Source organism: Apteryx rowi, unplaced genomic scaffold (genome assembly GCF_003343035.1).
Source record: "Apteryx rowi isolate R43461 unplaced genomic scaffold, aptRow1 scaffold_15, whole genome shotgun sequence".
Classification (NCBI taxonomy): domain Eukaryota; kingdom Metazoa; phylum Chordata; class Aves; order Apterygiformes; family Apterygidae; genus Apteryx; species Apteryx rowi.
Window position 1 is genome coordinate 4,795,125 of NW_020447752.1, and position 19,509 is coordinate 4,814,633.

At 44.5% G+C, this 19,509-nt stretch overlaps 1 protein-coding gene across 4 annotated transcripts in view; it reads left to right on the top strand.

Annotated features, from left to right (window-relative positions):
- ULK1 (unc-51 like autophagy activating kinase 1) overlaps positions 1–19,509 on the top strand; it is an 85,204-nt gene that overhangs the window by 23,237 nt on the left and 42,458 nt on the right. For all 4 annotated transcript variants that reach the window (XM_026058882.1, XM_026058885.1, XM_026058884.1 and 1 more), the window contains exons 7-11: positions 1,971–2,144; positions 4,004–4,077; positions 6,902–7,003; positions 14,869–14,927; positions 18,934–19,016. In XM_026058882.1, coding sequence (XP_025914667.1) covers positions 1,971–2,144; positions 4,004–4,077; positions 6,902–7,003; positions 14,869–14,927; positions 18,934–19,016 — 492 coding nt within the window. The remainder of the gene's footprint in view (positions 1–1,970; positions 2,145–4,003; positions 4,078–6,901; positions 7,004–14,868; positions 14,928–18,933; positions 19,017–19,509) is intronic.

Sequence of the window (19,509 nt, forward strand, 5' to 3'; positions counted from 1 at the left end):
ATAATGTTAAGTACTGCCAAGTTTCAAGTCYTGCTTCTTGTTTGGGAGATAATGGTACAGTCAGACTGTCCTTTCCTGGGCCTGAACTGAATTGGGCAAAAAATTTTGGAGCCCTTGCTGCTTTCTTTAAAGGCAGTGTCTCTGTTTTAGCTGTTCCTGGATAATTTCCCTGTCTCAGTTCACTTGGGACTCTATTTTGTGTGTCGTGAGGACAAATAGCGGGTAGGAATGCGAAGTGTGCAAGGACCACAGAGAAGGGAATTGCAGAAATATTTTAGAGACTGTTTGTTAGAAGCAGAAGACTGAGCACAGCTAAGCCATGATGCCAGACCTTCAGTAGACAAACTGGTACACAAATGACTACCTGATATACTTCAGCTGGAGGTCTGTCATTTAATGCACTCATGGGGAAACCCTTGTTGCAGATGAGGCAGTACTTTTCTGGGGAAGATGCAAGTAGGTTTGGTAGGCTTGCGTCTGAGCTGCCTCTTGATCTTTAAAATCCCTTCACAGACTCCCCCCTTCTTGCACAGGAGTCTTTTGAATTCCAGCTGAGTGCCAGTTCATGGGGGGGGGGAAAGGCCCGGAGAGGAGAGGGAAACTCTATATACATGTGCACTTGTGTCACGTGTATGAATCCGGGACCAGCTGGTACCCACGGTGACATTTTAGCTCTGCTTGTGCCTCTTCTAGAACAGTAAAGTTTGGGAGCGGTGGGAGTTTTTCTATTCTAAATGCTGTTTAACTGACCTTTGTCCCTTGCTGTTTCCCATGCACATATTTTAAAAGTYAGATTTTTAATTTCCTGTGTTGTGTTAAAGCTGCCTGCAGCCTCGTCTGTGTTTTCATAAGGATTCCTCCCTTCTAGCTGACTAGGTAGGGTAGCATTTTGAAGCTCCTGCCGGCTTGGTATAAAGTCTTACTAGAGAGCAGCTGGAATAACACTAATGAAGTCCCAAGTAGTTTACAGGGGGCTTTTACGAAAGAGATGGTTTTATTTGAGTGGAATGGTGCTTTTTTTTTTTTTTTTTTTTTTTTTTTTTTTTTTTTTTTGTCTGACTTGTTCAGTGACTGCCAACGAGGCAGGCCAGGAGCACTACTGATCCTGGGGCTTGTTCAGCAGACTGCTCCTAGCTTTGGCAAGAGTTTCATACATATGGCTCTTAAAATAACTAGCGCTAACATTGTGTCAGTCTGGCTACAGGAGCCTGTTGGGCATTTTTAATCCCTTCAGTATTTCTTAGCTTTCACACCACAGTTCTTGGGAAGCCTGTCTCACAGGGAGAGTGCAGTTCGGTGCTTCTACATTTAAAGGGTTTGATGATTAATGTTTTTTTTAAATATATTTACTTAAAAAGGGTTCTGAGCCAGTCTTGCTGCTCCTTCATACCTGTGGATGCAAGACTGAGTGTGTCAGGTTGGAGTTTGCAGGGACCGCTTGGTAGGGATACTTTGTTAGGTATCACTGAGCTATGGTTCATCCGAACACTGGCATGGGGAATTAGCATTATGGTTTGGCCTAGCGGGTGATGATGCACCAAGGTTAGGCCTAGCCTTGGATTCAGTCGAATGCCTAAGTTACAGATGCCTAGCAGTCATGCACCCTGACTCTGTCTGAATTGCCTCTGAAGCCCTAAACTCATCAAATGTCATTTTTGGACCCAGCTGATAACTCAAGTTCACTGCTCACTGCTGGCCTGAGTTCAGCCTGACCACCGTTAGACTCCGAGGGCTGAAACAGCCCTGACCGCAGTGTGTATAAAGCTGTGGGGAGAAGGGAAGGCAAAGCTCTGTTAGTACTAGTCTCTGTAGTAATTGTTCAGAAATTAGTGTGGTGAAGAAAAAAGCTATATATGGAAGTAAAAATGCCAAATTATGGCTAATTGCTGTGGAGAAGCTGCCCTCTGGGCTCTTCAGAGAACTGGCATTATGATTCTTTGATCTGAGTGTCTTTTTTGTTTCCTCCCTAGCTATGCGGACACTTAGTGAAGACACCATCAGGCTCTTTCTCCAGCAGATAGCCGGTGCCATGAAAATGCTGCACAGCAAAGGCATCATCCATCGGGATCTGAAACCACAGAATATCCTCCTTTCCTATGCTGGAGGCAAGAAATCAAATCCCAACAACATTCGCATAAAGATTGGTAAGGCCCTGTTACAAGTGTCACCCTAAGAGCTCTCAGGAGAGTTTGGTAACTGATAAATGGCAAGCCTCAATTTTTCTTTTGGGAACTGTCTAGATGAAAAAAAGAATTTCTATGCTTTTTAATATGCCCTAAGGTTTTCCAGCTTGCTCTGTTAGTTCCTCTACTAGAAATAACCAAGCTCAGCTAGCTTCAGTCTGTCTCCAAGCAGTAGGAGCAAGAGCATTCTGCTCTGGTAGGGCAGAGACTAATGCAAAGTAAATTGGACCAGTCTTCCCAGCTTGAATGGTGCCTCACTTGGTAAAAACAAATACCACTCTGCCCTAATTGACTTGTAATCTTCAGCCTTGCCAACAAATGAGTACCTGTAGTGATTTTTGTCTGCAGCATTTAATAGAATTGAGGTAAAATATTGGTGTCTTAAGGCCTAAAACTAGCTGCTGGCCTCAGAGATTATAATGGGCGTCAGGCACGGTTGTTTCCACTGTTTGAGTTAGAGGAAGGCTTCTCAGCTGCATCTTGAAGAGGTTCAATTTTGGCATATTAGGCACAGAGGGTGGCAAGCAGTACAGATGGATTGGCAGCTGGGACAAATGCTCCAAARATCCAGTCACTGAGCACAGATGTCCCCTGTGGTCCCTATGAAATGAGTGCTAGATAACATCACTCTCAATACATTGACATTTGTCCAGTTATGTTACAGTTCACAAGCTGAAGCTGACRCCAGTTAGATAAAACTAATCCTTGCCTGAACCCTGTCCTGTGGAGAAAGTGTTAATGCTTTCGTTTGTCTGAGAAATGAGGTTCAGTGGAAAAGCTTGTTTGAAACATTGCTGCCATTTGGCTGTAGCTGAAGCATTTGCTGAAATGCAGAGGTCTCTGGAAGGTGGAAGTGACTGGAGCTATGGAGACAGGCAGGAGGGTGCCTGGCACAGCACGCTAGCTCACGAGCACGGCTGTTCTTCAGCTTGTCATGCCCTGTGCCTGCTCCCTCCCGCTTCCCTAAGTAGTACGTGGTCCAGGAGAGGGTATAGGCAACCATACCAGTCTGTTAGTGACAGATGACAGTGTAAACAGCTGTGTCAAATAATCTCCTTGCCTGAAATATCAGGTAACCTTGAGAGAACCTCTAAGCATCATATGATCAGATGCTGAGTAACCTGCAGATATAATTCTTCTTGGTATTCATAGCCCCTGGCTTTTCTAGCTACCAGGTGAACTAACGGCTCAACTTTCTCTCTTCATATCAGAGTTATCATTATTGAAACTATGCTAAAGGAACAGAGCGAGACAGTTTTCAATCGGTCTGTTCCAGAAATGTGGGTGGTGGCAAGCAGTGGTTTCTGCTGGATGTCTGTTACTCTGCAATCTTTTCAGTGGAGAGGAGCTTTCAGTTCCCCAAATCAAAAGTGGAGGTAGCAGCAGATTAGTGATGTGGAAGTCTTTGAGATTTGCTAATGCTTTGACATATATGTAGATCATGGGTTTTGCTTTAGCTAGTGTGAATTGACATACTCTCACTGAAGTCAAGAGATTGTAACCAATTTCTGTCAGCCAGCATTTTGGAATACAGGCAAATGGATGTAGAAAAAGTGACTGATCTCTAGAAATGGAGGGAATTTGCTCCTCTGAATACTTTTTGTAGCTTCATTTCCCTTTTTCTAATGTCTGTAGTGTGCATTAATAACTAACACAAGGATGTCACTGTTCAAGGATACAGTTATCAGAGTCCTGTGGAAAAGATGAAATACTTCACTTGCTGCAAGGATTCACAGGGAGTAGGGCAGTTTGCTGAGGAAGGTGCAAACCCTTTAGAACTGGTGCCTGATCCTGACCCACCTCTTTGTTTCTCTTTGTAGCTGACTTTGGGTTTGCTCGATACCTGCAGAATAACATGATGGCAGCAACATTGTGTGGTTCWCCTATGTACATGGTAAGTGAGTTTTGCTTATGAGTCTTTCTGTATTGTTCTTGCTCCGCTCCTCCAGCAGCAAGGCCTTTTCTGACAGACATCAGGGTAGCTGCTCTTTTTTTCTCTTTTTTTTCCCCCCTCCTTCTCTAAATTTCCTGCAAAAGTGGAATTTTGTTTACTTGTCAAAAACAGCTATTACACTGGTTCATAAAATCCTAGCAGCCTGTAATGTCAGAYGACAGGTGTCTGTGGTACTGTATTGTCATCTAACTTTCAGGTGAGCTGTTGATAAATAAAACCAAACAAGACAAGAGTATTGATCACTCTCTGTTCCCAACAACTGAATCTTCCAGAGAGAGGGCCAGGGCCTGTCCAGTGAAGGTGCTGGAAAGTGAAATCTAATGTTTCCTCTTTGCTGCRGGAAAAGCAGCAACAAAAGAGTGAAGGCCAGGATGATGTTTCACACATCGGTCTGTCTCTGAGGCATTGCTTCCTTGGAGAGGAGCCTCAGCCGCTGTGCTTCAGCAGGCCTTTTTGAGACAGTGGTTCCAAAAACCCCCTCTCACCTTGGGCCTTCCAGTCACTCTTGCCAAGCCCCAAGCATCAGCATCAAGATCCCTGTTTAGAAGCAGTTTTGTAAAGTTCCCAATCCTTTTTACTCTTTGTTCTCACAAAATCCATTTGGGCCTGTGAACCAGTTCAGGTGGAGATCCTGCCATTCTTGGAGTGTTTTTAAACTGGCAGCTAAATATGTTTTGCTGCACATGCAACTCTGTAAATGGAGCTCACCTGCTTCTGTTTGCAATTCACATTTTGTGCCTCCCCCCAAAATTCTTTCACCAAACCAGCTGCTTCAGGGATGATTTCTTTGCTTGTGAAATAGATGTGTTTAAAAAACAAAATGATCCCTGTCACCTCCTTTGTATCTTCTACCCTGAGACCAGGATGTGAGGTGATCTCGTTTGTGTTTATGGAAAGAGTCAATATCTCAGCATCACATCAGGACAGTAAAATTAAAAATGACAAAACCAGGCCAGAAATAAAAATGTCAAAACAAACTGTGTAATAGTTCCCAGGGATGTGGGTGTCTGAGCTCAAAGTAAAGAGTTGATGTGGATCAATTTAGGTTGAAATTTTCAGAAATGCCCTGAGGAAAGCAAGCACCTGATTTTGAACATAGTTTAGTCCCCTTAAGTTTTGTTTGAACTCTTCAGACACAGAGTTAGGCTGGACTGTGCCGCACTGCACAGCGATAGTGTGTTTGATAGTCTGTTCCACCATACAAACTTGTGCAAAGCTGACTTTCTCTCTCTCTCTCTCTCTCTCTCTCTCTCTCTCTCTCTTTTTTGAAACCTGATGTTTACTTGACTATGCTATATGTGTAGATGATGTCACTTTTTTTCCTCCTGGTGAGAGTTTCCTGAATTGTCTATTTTTAGTGATGCTTTTTCTTTTTGAGTCTCTTGTGAAAGTAAATCAAAACACCCAGCTCATTTTTGAAAGGGCTGGAGGGGAACTCTTGATGACTTTTTTTTTTTTTTTTTAAGAGTTCTGGAGACTCCTTGTAAGCTTAGAAAGTTCCATGTTGTTCTCTGTTTATTGAAGGATTTGAGGGAAGATGGCAAGGGAGGGTTAAACTGGGATTTAGGGTTGGTGTTTGAAGTCTCTTTCTAATGCTATTGTGGATCTTGTGAGTTAGCCCTGGGAACATCTGCTAGCAATGCAGGCTCTTATATTGCTTGTCTCAGCTCATAGCCCATAGCTGTTCTTTTCATTTTCTTTTGTTAAAAAGAAAAGCATGTTACCAGCATGAGAATGAGCTTTGTGTCTGAACCATGATATGACCCATGTCCTGTGAGATGTGAAACGTCTGTGCACAGTTCATGTCCTGTTTTCCTTGGCTTTGTTCAGTGTCATGCCTGCTTCCCTTCGGGGCTGACCAAGCTCTGGTCCACAACTTGTTTGCTGCCATTTGTTTCCATTACATGTGGCCTTTCCTCCTGGCAGAGCTAGAAAGTTGATCCCATTCTGTGCTGGCAGCACTGAGGTGAAATCTGTTCTTTTAAGCATATGGGATTAGCGAGCCTGTCAGTCCGTCTCTTCTCCTCCGCTGCCGTTCCTGGGGCACGTTGCCTTCTGGACCACGAGGAAGCAGTGCAAGTCTGCAGAGCCAGCTTCTGGAACGAGCCTGGGAGAGAGCAATTGAGGGCATGGTGTGAGGTTAGACACCAGCCACTGAGACCCAGCAGGGCTCGAGCTGTCGGGAGTGAAACACAGGTCTGCCTTTGAACCCCAACTATGTCATTGGCAGTGGGTTCTGGTGCATAGTTAATATCCTGCCATCTTGGGCTAAATGAAGAAGATGCGTGACGTGATGCTGCCTGAGACAGAGGCTGGAGCTTACCTGTGCAGCTTGAGCCTTTGTTCACCTTGGTGGTTTACCTGTTACTTGCTTTGCTTTGGACGGTCCGTCTGTGCCATTACAATGAGACTTCTGGGTACAGCTAGATTCAGCAGAGAATGGTTGCCTGAGAAGGGATTGGACTGGGTTTGCCCACAGTAGGCAGAACAGTGCAGGTTTTGTGGGGATATGTTGTCATTTTGTTTGGGTTTTTTTGTCTGCCTGAACAAAAATCTCTGCTGCCCCATCTTAGATGTGGAATGCCCCATGTCGAGGTAGTGTTACGGTCTTCCCAGGTGGGAGGAGATCTTCCCCAGTTATTGGGGAATCTGCCTCAGGGTTTTTAAAGAATATTGGTGGTTTCTGGTTCTTTCTTGCAGCTGCCGAAAAAGGGAAAAAAAAAAGTCTCTTTATAAAACAGATTTCTCTTCTCTCCCCAAAAAGGCACCAGAAGTCATCATGTCTCAGCACTATGATGCCAAAGCTGACCTCTGGAGTATAGGAACCATAATTTATCAGTGTCTGACAGGAAAGGCTCCTTTTCAGGTAAGTTGCTTAGATTTAATGTTTCTGGGTTTTTTTTCCTCTCACTTTTTTTTTTAAATCCACTTACTGTAAGGCTTCTGTCACTTATTATATTTAGCCCTGTAGACCCGTGGAGGTCTGGCTGTCCACCACACCGACAGTGTGGTGCTTTATATGTTGTAATTCTGGAAGTGTTACTGGAAGATGACACTTTTTCTCTAGGCTGTGTCTCCGTGAAATGTATCTTCTGGACGTAAGCCCTTAGCAAAGGTCATCCCTGCAGAAAATTATCTTGGATTAGTTAAAGCAGTGGTGTTTTCAGGCCAACACTTTAAAATTCATTTCTATTTACAGCTGTGCTCAGAATATAATTTACAATTATAATTCTGTTGGGTATGCAAGGACAATAAGGGAGACTGTAATTGCATGTTAATGTTACGGGTGATTTGGTGACAAGTGGTGTATTGCAGCTGAACTGGCTTTGTTTCTGAAGTAGTTAAATAGGGTCATATCAAAAGGATCTTATCTGTCAACTCATAGCAATCCCTTCCAGCCTTAAATGTTTATGGTCATCAAGTCCAAATCCCTCTGAATATAACACAATCCAGTTAAACTGCACCCTGTAATTCATGCTACAACTTCTGGCTGAGCTAGAGTATATCTTTGTGAAAGGCATTCTTTGATTTAAAATTTTTAAATGATGGAAAACTCACCACAGCCTTATGCAAGTTGTTTCAGGATTACTTCACGTATTTTTAATCTTATATGTAGCTGGAGTTAATCCAGACTTAGTGCATTTCTCTTTCCCAATCATTAGTGTGTCACAGAATACACTTCATACTACTACTTTCTTCCATGCTGACCATGGCTCTACTTTTCTTAATGAGATCTTCAGACTCTCCCTTGCAAGCAATATTTTGAAGTACTGTACTTGTCAATTTTTTCCTTGCTGGCTTACATCGTAGCAGAGAGATGCTTGAGTTGCTGATACTTTTTCACGTCTTTAATTGTGAGCTCTGTAGAGCTCATTTCTTTCTGGTCCATGGAATACAGAATAAGACCAAACCTCAAATTTGCATGCTGAGTTAGTGTCATCGACACCAGCTTTTCAGCTTCTTACATCAGGTATACCAGATGGGTGAACTATGGCCTTTATTTACTTTTTTCCAAGTCTGACATCGCTTCACCCTAACTAAAAAATGACAGTCAGTGGTGGGAGGAAAATTCTGTGCTCATGTAATAACCCAAGCTTTATGAACTGCAGGACTTTCTGACCTTTAGCTCAACAGCTCTTTAGGATTTCATAGGCATTCAAGGTCTCATGTGAAATTGCATAATCAGGAAAGATAAACTGAATTCTGAATCTGTTGCAGGAAAGAATGGGCAAATACGAAAGTAAACTAATGGCATGTTTTGGTTTTAGATCAGTGTTAAGTCTTTTCTCCTTCAGGATATTTTATTTCCCATTGCTGTAAGAATCTTCCATGCCCATGCTTTCTGATCTTTGCTTCCCCCACCCCCTGCTCTGTATTTAGAGCAAAACTTCGTTTCCGTGTGTGTGTGTGTATATTTATATATAAATAAACACCCCTACAAAGTACATGGAAACTCTTGAATGGCTCCCACTTACTGGTTGCATTCACTTGTCAGTCTTGATATCTTTGTTTAAGAGAGGAGAAATAACTGTTAAGATAAAAGAAAATAAATATTTGTGCATTAAGGAAAAAAATATGGGGGTAGAAAAAGCAAAGGCTGACCCTGCATGCATGGGAGAGTCTTGCACTGATTTGTTCTTCTAACTGAGCCTTTTGGTCTCTGAAGGCACCTTGATATCCTACTCATTGTAATCATTTAGGTATCACTGACATGGTGACTTTATCACAGCTGTTTTGCACTTACAACCCTGGGGCATGTGATTTCTTTGAAAAGAAGTAGGTGGCTTTTATCACTGGTCAGTGAAGCATGTCACAGAAATGTTCTTCTGAGAATATTTGTTCTTATAGAGAGGATTTTTCACAGGAAATAAAATTAAATACTAGTCAGCATCATTCATCTCTCCAGCCAAGGTTTTGAGGGGGAAGGTGGTCAGAAAAATATCAGCTCTCTGTCTGCCTGTATGTGTGTCCTCAGGCTCACAGAGGTGAGAGCGAGCCTGTAATGCCTGTGTCCCTTTGGTTGAGTGAGGGCGATCTGCCCTTGCAGTGAGCAATAAAGGGACACTTTGGTCCCTGCCCAGCCGGTCCTGATCCTTGTTCTGTGCCTGCCTGCCTGGATACCTTTCTTTCACACGTACATCTGACATCTGTTGGGGGGGGGTATTTGTTTTTCTATTTTAATTTTTCCCAGTGCCCTTTGCTCTTTTGGGGTTTGTATTTTGAAAGAAAATGCCACATTTGTTAGTGCAGTAACAGCTGTGGATCTGTTTGATCAGGGAGAAAGAAAAGCTCAACCCAGATGGTCCTCCATGTGCCATCTATTTGTTTTGACCATGTGTGTTACAAACTGCCTTCTCCCAGCTGCAAGTTTCAGGTGAATGAAGCCTGTCTAGGTCAGATGTTGGAAAGCTAGTTAAAAGTTAACCTGTTTTATTTCTTTAGCTAGATTGCGTTGTAAGAATTTGCTGTGATGGCTGATGGTCTCCAAGCAGGCGAGAAGTCATTGCTTACGGGGCTTTTAAGAGGAGAGAGAGGTGGTGGACAGAGGTGATGGATCTGTGGTGAGAGGTGGTGGGGAGCCCGTGGAGGATAGGGATCACCACTTTTGGAATCGGCTAGTTATCTCCCCACCCACCTTGAGAGCAGTCCCAAGTGGTGCCACCAGCAGACCCAGTTGTACAGGGCAGCCGGGAACTGAATTTCTGACATTGACTTCTTCAGACTAAATCCCCACAATGCTGTCCCTCCCACACTTGCAAGGACATCACCTCTGCACTCTCTAACTGGAATCCCAGCAGAACCTGGAGCACAGCTTAAGACCTTCTGCTTTTAAGCTCTTAGCTGTTCACTGTGTGAACAGCTGGGCAACTTCACAGGAATGCAAACCCAAAGGACTCGAGTATTATCTGTAGCAAGGAGGAAGGAGCAGTCTAAAAATAAAATGGGCTTCAGGGGGCTGGGTTGGATGGAGAAAAGATCAAACATATGTGGAAGGGCCGAGACAGCTGTCAATCAAAAAAGTGCTTGTAAATCAAGGCAGAGATGTGTGTGTGTGAATATGATTTCTAGCTGTCTCGAAGTTAAAATTAACTGTAGCTGGGTCACCCAAGGCAACTTCCCAAAACTATTCCTGCCTCCTTGCGTGCAGACAAGAAGCTTCTGAGGCTATTGAATGTGGACAGTTGGTAGGATGGCTGGTAAAGCTGTCTTAAGGAGCTTTTTGTATTAAACATGCCCATAAACAAACAGTGAGACTGCCAGAAGGATGAGATTAGTAGGATTCAAAATCCCTATAAACAGATTTGCTGAGCACTGTATTAATGTGGAATTGTTAATGTGTCTTGCCTAGTAAGTGGCCCGCACTTGCAGCTCTTCATCACTGAGGGCTTGAACTGTGCATTTTGTGGCCTTGCTGGCCGTTGTCAGAGAACRCCTAGAGACTCTAGCAGTGATCTCTTGTGCTTAACTGAGCTGACAGAGTGGGACCCAATGCTCACCTTGAAGAGACGAAGTCTATGTAGGCAGGTGACAAACAAGCAAAACTAGAGGTGCAAATCTTTCTCTCCCCTCTGCCTACAAGGTCAAGAAATCTCCCCAAATCCAATTCAGTGCTTGTCAGATGATGTTTTAAGTATGACTAGAGTTAAATGAGCTCGGTCTTGGGAGGGGGTGGTTGTTTTTTTTCTTTGAAGTAGTAGCACCAGTGTTCCTGGTGGTTTCATTGTGACACCCCTTTAAAAATTGTGCAGCTCTTAGGTGAGGAGACGCACACACACGGCTTCTGTGTTCAAGCTGTATCTGGCAGTGGCACTGCCTCCATCCAGACATCAGATCCAGCCGGGGACTGTGAAAGCTGGTGGATCACCATTCTAGCCTTTGCCTGAATCTTCTCCTAGATGCTTTATGGACATACTGAGCTGTGTCCATGTAAGAGAGGCAGGGGAATGGCAAGAGAGGAAATGCATAAGTTTTGCTGCCTAGYCTGGCAGCTCTGAAAGAGTTAATCTGTGTGCCTGTGGTCTTATCCCAGCTAGCTGCTAGATGAAAAATTAATTTCCAAGCCTGGTGTACTGAGTCCACTTTATTTCCAACTTAATTCTGCCTCCACAAATACTAGGATTGTGTCACTTACAACAACTGCTATGCTGTGAAATGGACCTTCAGGAAAACTAGGAAAGGGAGCTTTTTATACCCAGAATTTAAACTCCTGGTTTCTTTGTTAGGCAGGCTGCTTTTATGTTCCCGAAGCTGTTCCTCTGGAATGTCCTGTGTTAATGAGGACAAGTATTCCTTGCTGAGGCAAAAAAATTGTTGTCTCTTTGGTAGTTTGCTATGTCAAGATTAGACATAGTGGAGTGACTTGTTGCTGTAGTCACTTAGCCATTAGCTTTTGGCCTTGTGTTTGTGGGCCTGATCGTGCTCTTTTGGGAGTTGGGAGAAAACACCCGTGGACAACTAAAGCAGGATCTTTTATGATACTCCTGTATTAAGGATGCCCTGAGTGCTAGCCGCTTAGTTTCAGGAATCTTAAAAATTCATTTGCAAGACTGCACTGGGAGGAGGCATTTGCAGCAGGTTTTCAAGCTCTTCTCCAAAACCATGAAGCTAGAGATGTCATTACTTATTTCCTTTTTCTTTTTAGCGTATCTGAATCCACTCTCTGCACCCCAAATCAGCAAGAATGCTGAAGGAAGGACTTCAAATGAAAGAGCAGATGACATTATAGCTGCTATGAAATGTTGACTAGGCGATGCTGCCCACTGAGTGTGCGAAAGCCTGTGGTTCTCTTATGACTGAGCCCTGTGTTTAGGCATCCAGCTTTTTCCTGAGTGCAGCAAATCCAGCGCTGAGATGAAACACCCCCGTGCTTTAGGGGTGAAATTCACTTTCGGGCAGCCAGCACCCCATGGTATTTGGCAGGGTTATGCTGAATGCCTTTATTGGCTAAACATGTTTCCACTGCTGCTCAGGACAGAGTAACAGACTGGCAGGGTTGAATTTGTCCCATTGTCTTTATATATAGAAAGGATAACCAGAAAAAGACTTGGTTGCGCTAATGCAGCTGCTCCATAGTAACATGAGAGGAGGGGACAAGGGCATGAATTGGCCTGCTGGTGCTTCTCCTATTCTTGGGGAAAACTGAGCCATCCGTTTTGCATCCCTGTTTCTGACAGATGGGTGCTATCCTACAGGTAGCAGCCGTCTCTGTGTACCTTGAATGGTCCAGTTGTTAGGTGGCTCCAATGTGGGTTTCCTGTGTGTCTGCCTGAAAGGTAGATTTCAAATGAAGTCTTTAGCTCCAGGAGGTAGGAATTCAAATGGCATTTTTAACATCTCGTAAATATTTTTGCGTTTTCCATGATCCACAGAGAAATTTTGCCTGTTGAAGGAAGAGATGAGCAAAGTGACTGAAGGTACTAGTGGTTTATGAAACGGGTGCTAACAGCAGGAAAGCAACAGGCATGTCCAGGCAGTTACTGGAAGCCTGATGCTAGGAGCAGAATTGTGTGACTCAGTTGATGAGTAATGAAGTTATGTGAAGATGCAGTTGTTTTTACCAGTTTAGTGGTGATACAAAGTTGCTGATGCTGGGCATCTGCTAAAATGACTCTATTCCCCAGCAGGCAGCTGGCTACATCAGAGACCTGAGCTCCAGAGTCCTGAATTGTGGGCTTTTGGGGGCAGCCCTAGTGAGAAAGCGTGGTCTGGGTGGGTAGAGACCTGATGCCACAGATGTGGTCCTTGTAGAACAAGTGGGAATTGTCCTGAGAAAGCAGAATGTGGAGAAACAGCACCCCCTTTTTTTGGCGGGGTGGGAAAGGGGTGGTAAAAAGCAGGGGGGGAAGACTTTATTGAGGATTTTGTTTCTATCCAAGCTAGTGCTTAGAAACCCTCTCTCTAATGAACTGGGCTTTGCATATGTGCTTCTTTTAATGTAGTCTGTCTTTCTTGTCAGGAAAATTTTTGACAAAACAGTGTTTGAAATAGATCAGAGGTTCACTGTGTTTCTGAAACAATCGAGTTGTTGCAAGAGGAAGTGAACAGAGAAAGCGGCCAAGGCTTGTGCATCTCTGATGTGAGCAAGCACTTCGCTTCCCTGCAGTGGAACTGTGTTCCTCCTTGTATGTGTGTCTGTCGGCTTAGTTTTCCATGATGCGGAGTGTTGTTGCCAAGCCATTTGGTGCAGTGTGGACACTTGCCTCATTAAAGTTTGCCACATATTAAGGATCTAATTACAGGGCAAGATCTGCGAGGGGAAAGGTATAAACTGGAGTTTTACTGAACTAAATTGGCAGTGATTGGAAATGCCATTGCACGGATTTACTTCTGCATAACAACGTGCTCTGTTGAACAGCAGTCGTTTAATGGTTTGTGAAGAACATAATATCTTTGCACCTCCTGTTTGGGTCCCTGCTGAGTCTGAACAGCAGAGGGTGGGTTATTGCAGAGAGGAAAACCAGATCTTTCGTTCTTCCTTCTGCTTGGAATCCAGTCACTCTGTGCCAGTGTCTGCATGTACGTAGTGATGCCCATCGTATGCTGTTGGTACAAATCGGTAGAAGAGCTTTGGTTGCTAGGCTATGCAAGAAGTGTTGTCCTGATCAATACTCACCAATCTGTTGATGTCAGCAGCTTTTGAGACTCTCCTTGTGGTTTTTCTTGGAGCTTTGTACTTGAGCCTTCACAGTTGTCCTTAACTTAATTTTTTGTCTTCAGCCAGAGGGAGTAGGTGATGTTGAAACAGCATCTTGTGTAACTGCTCTTTCAGCCCTGCTGTGGTGTTGGTATTGATGGCCATCTGCAGATTGGCTTGTTTGATTTGCCATTTTAAGCATCTTAATTGATCGTAAATGCTTCCAATTTAGAAATGGAAGTGGGTGGAAGGCTTGAGGTGTGTTTTCTCTCTCTCTCTCAGCCCTGAGCATTCAGGAGGAGCTGCCTGTTGCCTGCTCATTCATCCTTTCCTAAACACTGCTGCAGCAATAACGCACACAAATCTTTGATCTTCCCTCCTTGTTTGTATGCACCTTCATGTCTGTGGCACACCATCCAGCCCACTCTGCCCTTATTAAAGAGACTTTGCCTAAGCACAGAAGCTTGAGACAGTTGGGTTGGTTTAGTGGTCCTATATTATTCGGTGTATAAAATCAAAAGGAGAAGAGACATGAGACTTTTGTGTCTGTACTTGTACACTGGCGATTGTAAACCTCTTGTGCAGAAATAGAGGCTGTGGCTTGAGACCTTCTGGCTTCCTGGAATTAAGGTAGAAAAGTCTAATTGAGTTGCTGTTTCCCTGTGTTCCTGGTTTCTACACAGATTCATGCTCCCTGCCCCTTTTCTAAATACTGCAGCACTAATCCATGTTCTCAGCAGGAGCTGCCATTCATCATTTGGCAGTCCTCACGTCTTCAATTATTTGGCTTCCTGGGTGAGGCTATTAGGCCAGCTTAGACCTGAGCATCAGAACCTGCTGAAATGAAGCTCAGCTCTCGGAAGGGGAGAGCAAAATAGAATCAGGTCAGGGACAAAAAGGCGGAAGGCTGAAATACTGTATTCTCGCTCTGGTACAGCACTGGCTTTTCAATCTAAAGCAGGCTGCAGGTTCTCATTGTGCTGGTTCAGCAATTGCAAAGCTGCCTCTGTTCTTCAGAGTAACTGTGCAATGAAAATACTAATCCTCTCCCTTTATTGTAAACTGCTTCATACACTGGTTTTCTTTCTCCTCTATAGGCCAGCAGCCCGCAGGATCTTCGTCTCTTCTATGAGAAAAACAAGATGCTGATGCCGAAGTAAGTATTCTTCCAGTGTCACTGTTTGCACTTGCTTACACTGTGTTTACACCTGTCCCCTCATGCTCCTGGCTCGTTGCTCAGGGATATAACTGTAAAATATTTGTCCACCTGTCTTCCTCCATTCCTTATTCAGCAGTGATGTGGCCCAGAGCAAGCCAGACAGCAGCCAATTGCCAGAGTTGGTTCTTTCCCTTTCTTCAGATATTCCTTCCCTCCTATGCTGCAAAGACTCAGGGTTTATTTAGAAGCAGCCATTAGTGATTTCAAGAGCCAACTGATGGTCTGTTTCCAGGTGTGGTTTTCCCTGAGGCTGGAAATGATTCTTAGGAAGAAAACATGGCAATTCTTGAATCATGCAAGCAGCCAAACTGCAGTCTCTCCTGTAACCTGCCATACCTGACTGGAGATTGCATTCCCGTTTTTCACATGTCAGGACAGCAACTGCTCATGTCCATCATAACTGACAGGAGAAAATACATAACCTCTATAAAAATGGACACTACTGCAGTTTCCAAGGGGCATACAGGGAAGGTATCTGCCCTCATCCTACAGGGGTATATGTTACCTAGCAAAGTAGCTAGCTGCCACTGAGTGCGGTGATTTGTCAGTATATTTTGGTTTTGTTGCTGTGGTCTGTTCTTTTGATCTCTGAGCTCTTAAGGCAGAACCTCAAGTCTGCTGTTAAAATCTCAACCTAGTGTGGAGACAGGACTGAAGTTACAAGTTACCTGCCCAAATGTTGAAAGGGGTTTTTAAACAATTTGCTTCCATTTGGCAGAGCTGTTAATGCAGCCACACGTGCAGGAAGTTCATTGAGTTGCTGTATATGCTTTTTCCTTATCAGTTTAGACAGCTCCGAGAGATAGTGGAAAGAGCTGTCAAGAAGCCAGAGCTCTTATTAATGACCTGTGCTGTGCATTTAATTTCCCTTTAAGTACTTCCTTTTTTGATTTGGGGAGGGGGGGGAACTTCCAATCAGGATTAAATATTGGGCATGTGCATACTTTTCTGGACTGAACCAAAGCATGTGATGGAGTAAAACACCCAAACAAGACAATTCAAAGCCAAACAACCACCATGCAGATGGAGCCAAGTAGTCTGTGTGGGAAGAAAGTAGAGCCCGTTTCCCATAAAGGGCCTAAAAAGAAATGGGTGCCCACCTTTGAGGTAGTTGCTCTTACTAGGAGAGAAATAAATCCCTGTGATTAAAAAGCTTCCTCCTGCTGGTATGACCGTGCTGCCCTGCTGCCACTTTGGCCTGTGGAGCATGTGGTAGGAGGCAGCCAAGAGGAGAAATGAAAACTCAGCAGTAAGAGGACAGCATGTCTGTTCTTGTAGGGATTAATCCTTTCTTTTTGTTCTGAACACTCTGTGTACACACTGTATTTACCGTTTTCACTCACCACCTCTGCTTTTTAACTACCATATTGCACCAAAATTTAGATCCAAGGCCGTTGTTTGTTTTACCCCAGAACTCGGATCCAAGGCTGCCTTTGTGTTAATGTTGACCCCCTGCTTTCCAAGTTCGTTAGTCTCTTTAACGTGAGCTGCAATCTGTGCTATTTCCTGAGTAAACACGAATAAACTGCCTCCTCTAGCCTTGCCAACGCAGGATGAAACATGAAACCGCTCCAGAGACCTTGTTCTCAGACTGCAGCAGTGCCAGTGTTTGGTTTCATTCTCCTTGGGGCTAGGCAGGCTGGCACCCACCTCCCAGCATCCCCAGGGGAAGTGGTGTGCTCCAGCTTGGGAATGGGGTGCGGAGGAAGAGCTCATGAAAGCCTCACCAGCAGCCTCCACCTCCCGAGCTGGTGCGATGGCTGGCTGGTGAAATGCCGTTCTGAGGTGGGGAGCTCCTGTCAGTAGGAGCAAGCCCAAAGGCCTCTCGATTTTAATAGTGCTGATCTAAGTAACTAACACTGATTGTACTCATTTGCATGGCAAAGTATATTCTGGATCATGGGAGGAAGGAGGCAGTTCTCTTACTCATGTTTAACAGGATGGCCTTGGAAAATAATGCTGTAGGGTAGCTAAGCTTGACATTTTAGAGGTGTGAGATAAGAGGAAGCAGACAGGCTGTTAACTTGCACTGTCTTCAGTCTGTTTTGTGATTTCCCGGGTCTACCACTTGACCTGCCTGTTTCTTGGCTTTAAATTCGTATAAAAGCTAAAGTCATTGCTGGGAAATGGACTCATCTTGGATGAGTGTTTTATGTGTCATGAATAAATAAATTATGACGATAGCACTCGAGGACTGCAGGTCTCCCGCGCTAATGTATTTTTCAGGAGAGTCTGCTAGCTGTGGTATATTGAGTTACTCTGTTATGCAGCGTGCTTCTGAGGCATGCCTTTTCTTGACAAAAGGTTATTATTATTTCTTTCTTGGCTCAGATTAAGTCTCAGTTTAACTGCATCCCTTCCAGAGTTCCTGGCCTCCTCCTTCGTCAGTCTGTGAAGACGTGTAACTCTCTTTGTGTCGGGGTGGAAAGGCAGCTATAGCTGTTTTTGTGTCGGGGTAGAAAAGCAGCTCCTCCAGGACAAACAGGGATGATGAATGCTTGCCATGACTCTCTATGTTCTAGGAATCACTGGGCTCGAGTTCCTGCACAAGCAAGGCCTAGGACTTCATAGAAAAATAACCGGATAATGCTCAAGCCTATAAATACACACCTCGTCTAGCATCTCTAGTTTCACTCCCCGCTGAACAAGATTCTATTAATGCTATCTAGCATGGTTTTTTCCCTTCCTCTTGCCCCAGCTGTTTTTTACCCGGTCCACGGCAGGGGTGGAGGTGGTAGAGGAGGCGCAGGCGCAGTCGTGTCTCCCCGTGTGGGTCAGGCTCGGTCGCGGGCTGGGGAGTGATGTCAGCCCGGCGAGGTGGAGCCCTGCCCGAGCGAGCCACGTGCTGCTCTGCTGAGGAGGCTCGGGCTTCGCGCGGTTAAAATTGCTCTGCTGAGTGCACATGCCGTTACCTTAGCTGACCCTTGCGTGAGGGGAGGGAAAAGCCTGGCGGACTGTGGGGGCCCTGCTGGGCACAGCCATGATAAACAGTTAATACCGAAAGGAGCTGGAGCCACCTACGCTTAATTTGGAGAGCTCTGCTGTGGCTGCAGTCGGGGCCCCRCTGTTACAGCCCCTAACAGCGCTTCTAGTTACCGAGGAAAGTCAGCAGAGCTGAATCCACTTATGCAAGAGTCGAACTCTGCTTTCCCTTCCTTAATCCATTCATTTATTCCCTGCTTCGTGCGATATACCCAAGTTATGAAGAACTGCCGTGGCCTCTCCCTTTCCCCCATCTGCTTGTGGGGCGAGGGAGAGAGCAATGTTTTACTAGCTCCTCTGTGCTGTGATGGTCACTGAAGAGTGTATTTCCTTCTCTGCTCTACTGCAGAGTGGGGAAATAGCAGCACTAATTTTAGCTTGCTTGGGTGGCAGATGCTCTGATCTTAGTGGCCTTCGATTAATAAGCACTGTATAACAAGGGAGCAAATAGACAAAGGTCACTTGCTGGTCTAATATAAGCTGCATCTGAAAATAAATGCCTTAATAAAATGGTAGTAATTGGTGATAAACTTCACCACCAATGCCTTAATTGGAAGCTTCCCCTAAGTAACTGCTTCATTTTTAATGATCTCCTTATTCTCATTAGAATGAGTAGAACAGATTTTATCTTGTGCAACATATTTTACATTGAATGGACTTAGCTGAGTACTAGACAGATGACACTGGCACCACTATGGAAGGGAAGGATCTGCAGGTGCTCATGAGAGAGRCCCCTTAAAGCTAGATTAGCCATAGTTTTAATGATGACAATGGGAAGTGAAAGGCAAATAAAGATGCAAATAGAGGTGTTCCTGTTCAGCCTGTCTCCAGTGAGCACTTCTCCTGTTCCTACCCTAGCAGGCACAAAGCAAGTTTGCATTTGCAGTTTGCCCTCTTGAATATGTAGAAGCAGCTGAATTAGGCTGAGACTTTCTTATTGTGTTTTTGTTTTTAATCCTAGCATCCCCAGAGAGACATCAAGCCACCTAAGGCAGCTGCTGCTGGGCCTTTTGCAGCGCAATCATAAGGACCGCATGGACTTTGGTAAGAGACTCCCTTCTGGTTCTAGTTCTGCTGCCTGTCTTTGCCTTCCCCTTTTTGTGCCATTGCACTGCACAAATCTTCATAGTTGTGGCTGGTGCTGCTAAAGCATCCAGATTGGTGGCATGTGTGTTTCACCTGCCTGGAAGGTTGCATTATCTTGTGTTTTTATTATATGCTCGAAAGGTCAGTGCTGGTTCCAATAAAGTTTTGTAAGCCCAGAGATTTGGCATGYCTTTGGCAAATGCTTTTCTGCCTGCATTCCCTCTCCTGGCCTCTGATTTTGTAATCTCTCTCAACTTCTATTGCGTTAAGTGTGCTACCTGGTGAAATATGTAACTTTGCACCCCTGTTCTTACTCTKTCATAATATCTTCCCAAAGCTGCAAGCTGCATCCATTTAATAGATAGTTCAGTTGATATCCTCCCTCTCCTTGGGTCTGCAGTAATAATCCAAGCCAGGGCCTTGCAGCCCCTTCCCTCCTCCAGGTTCCTGT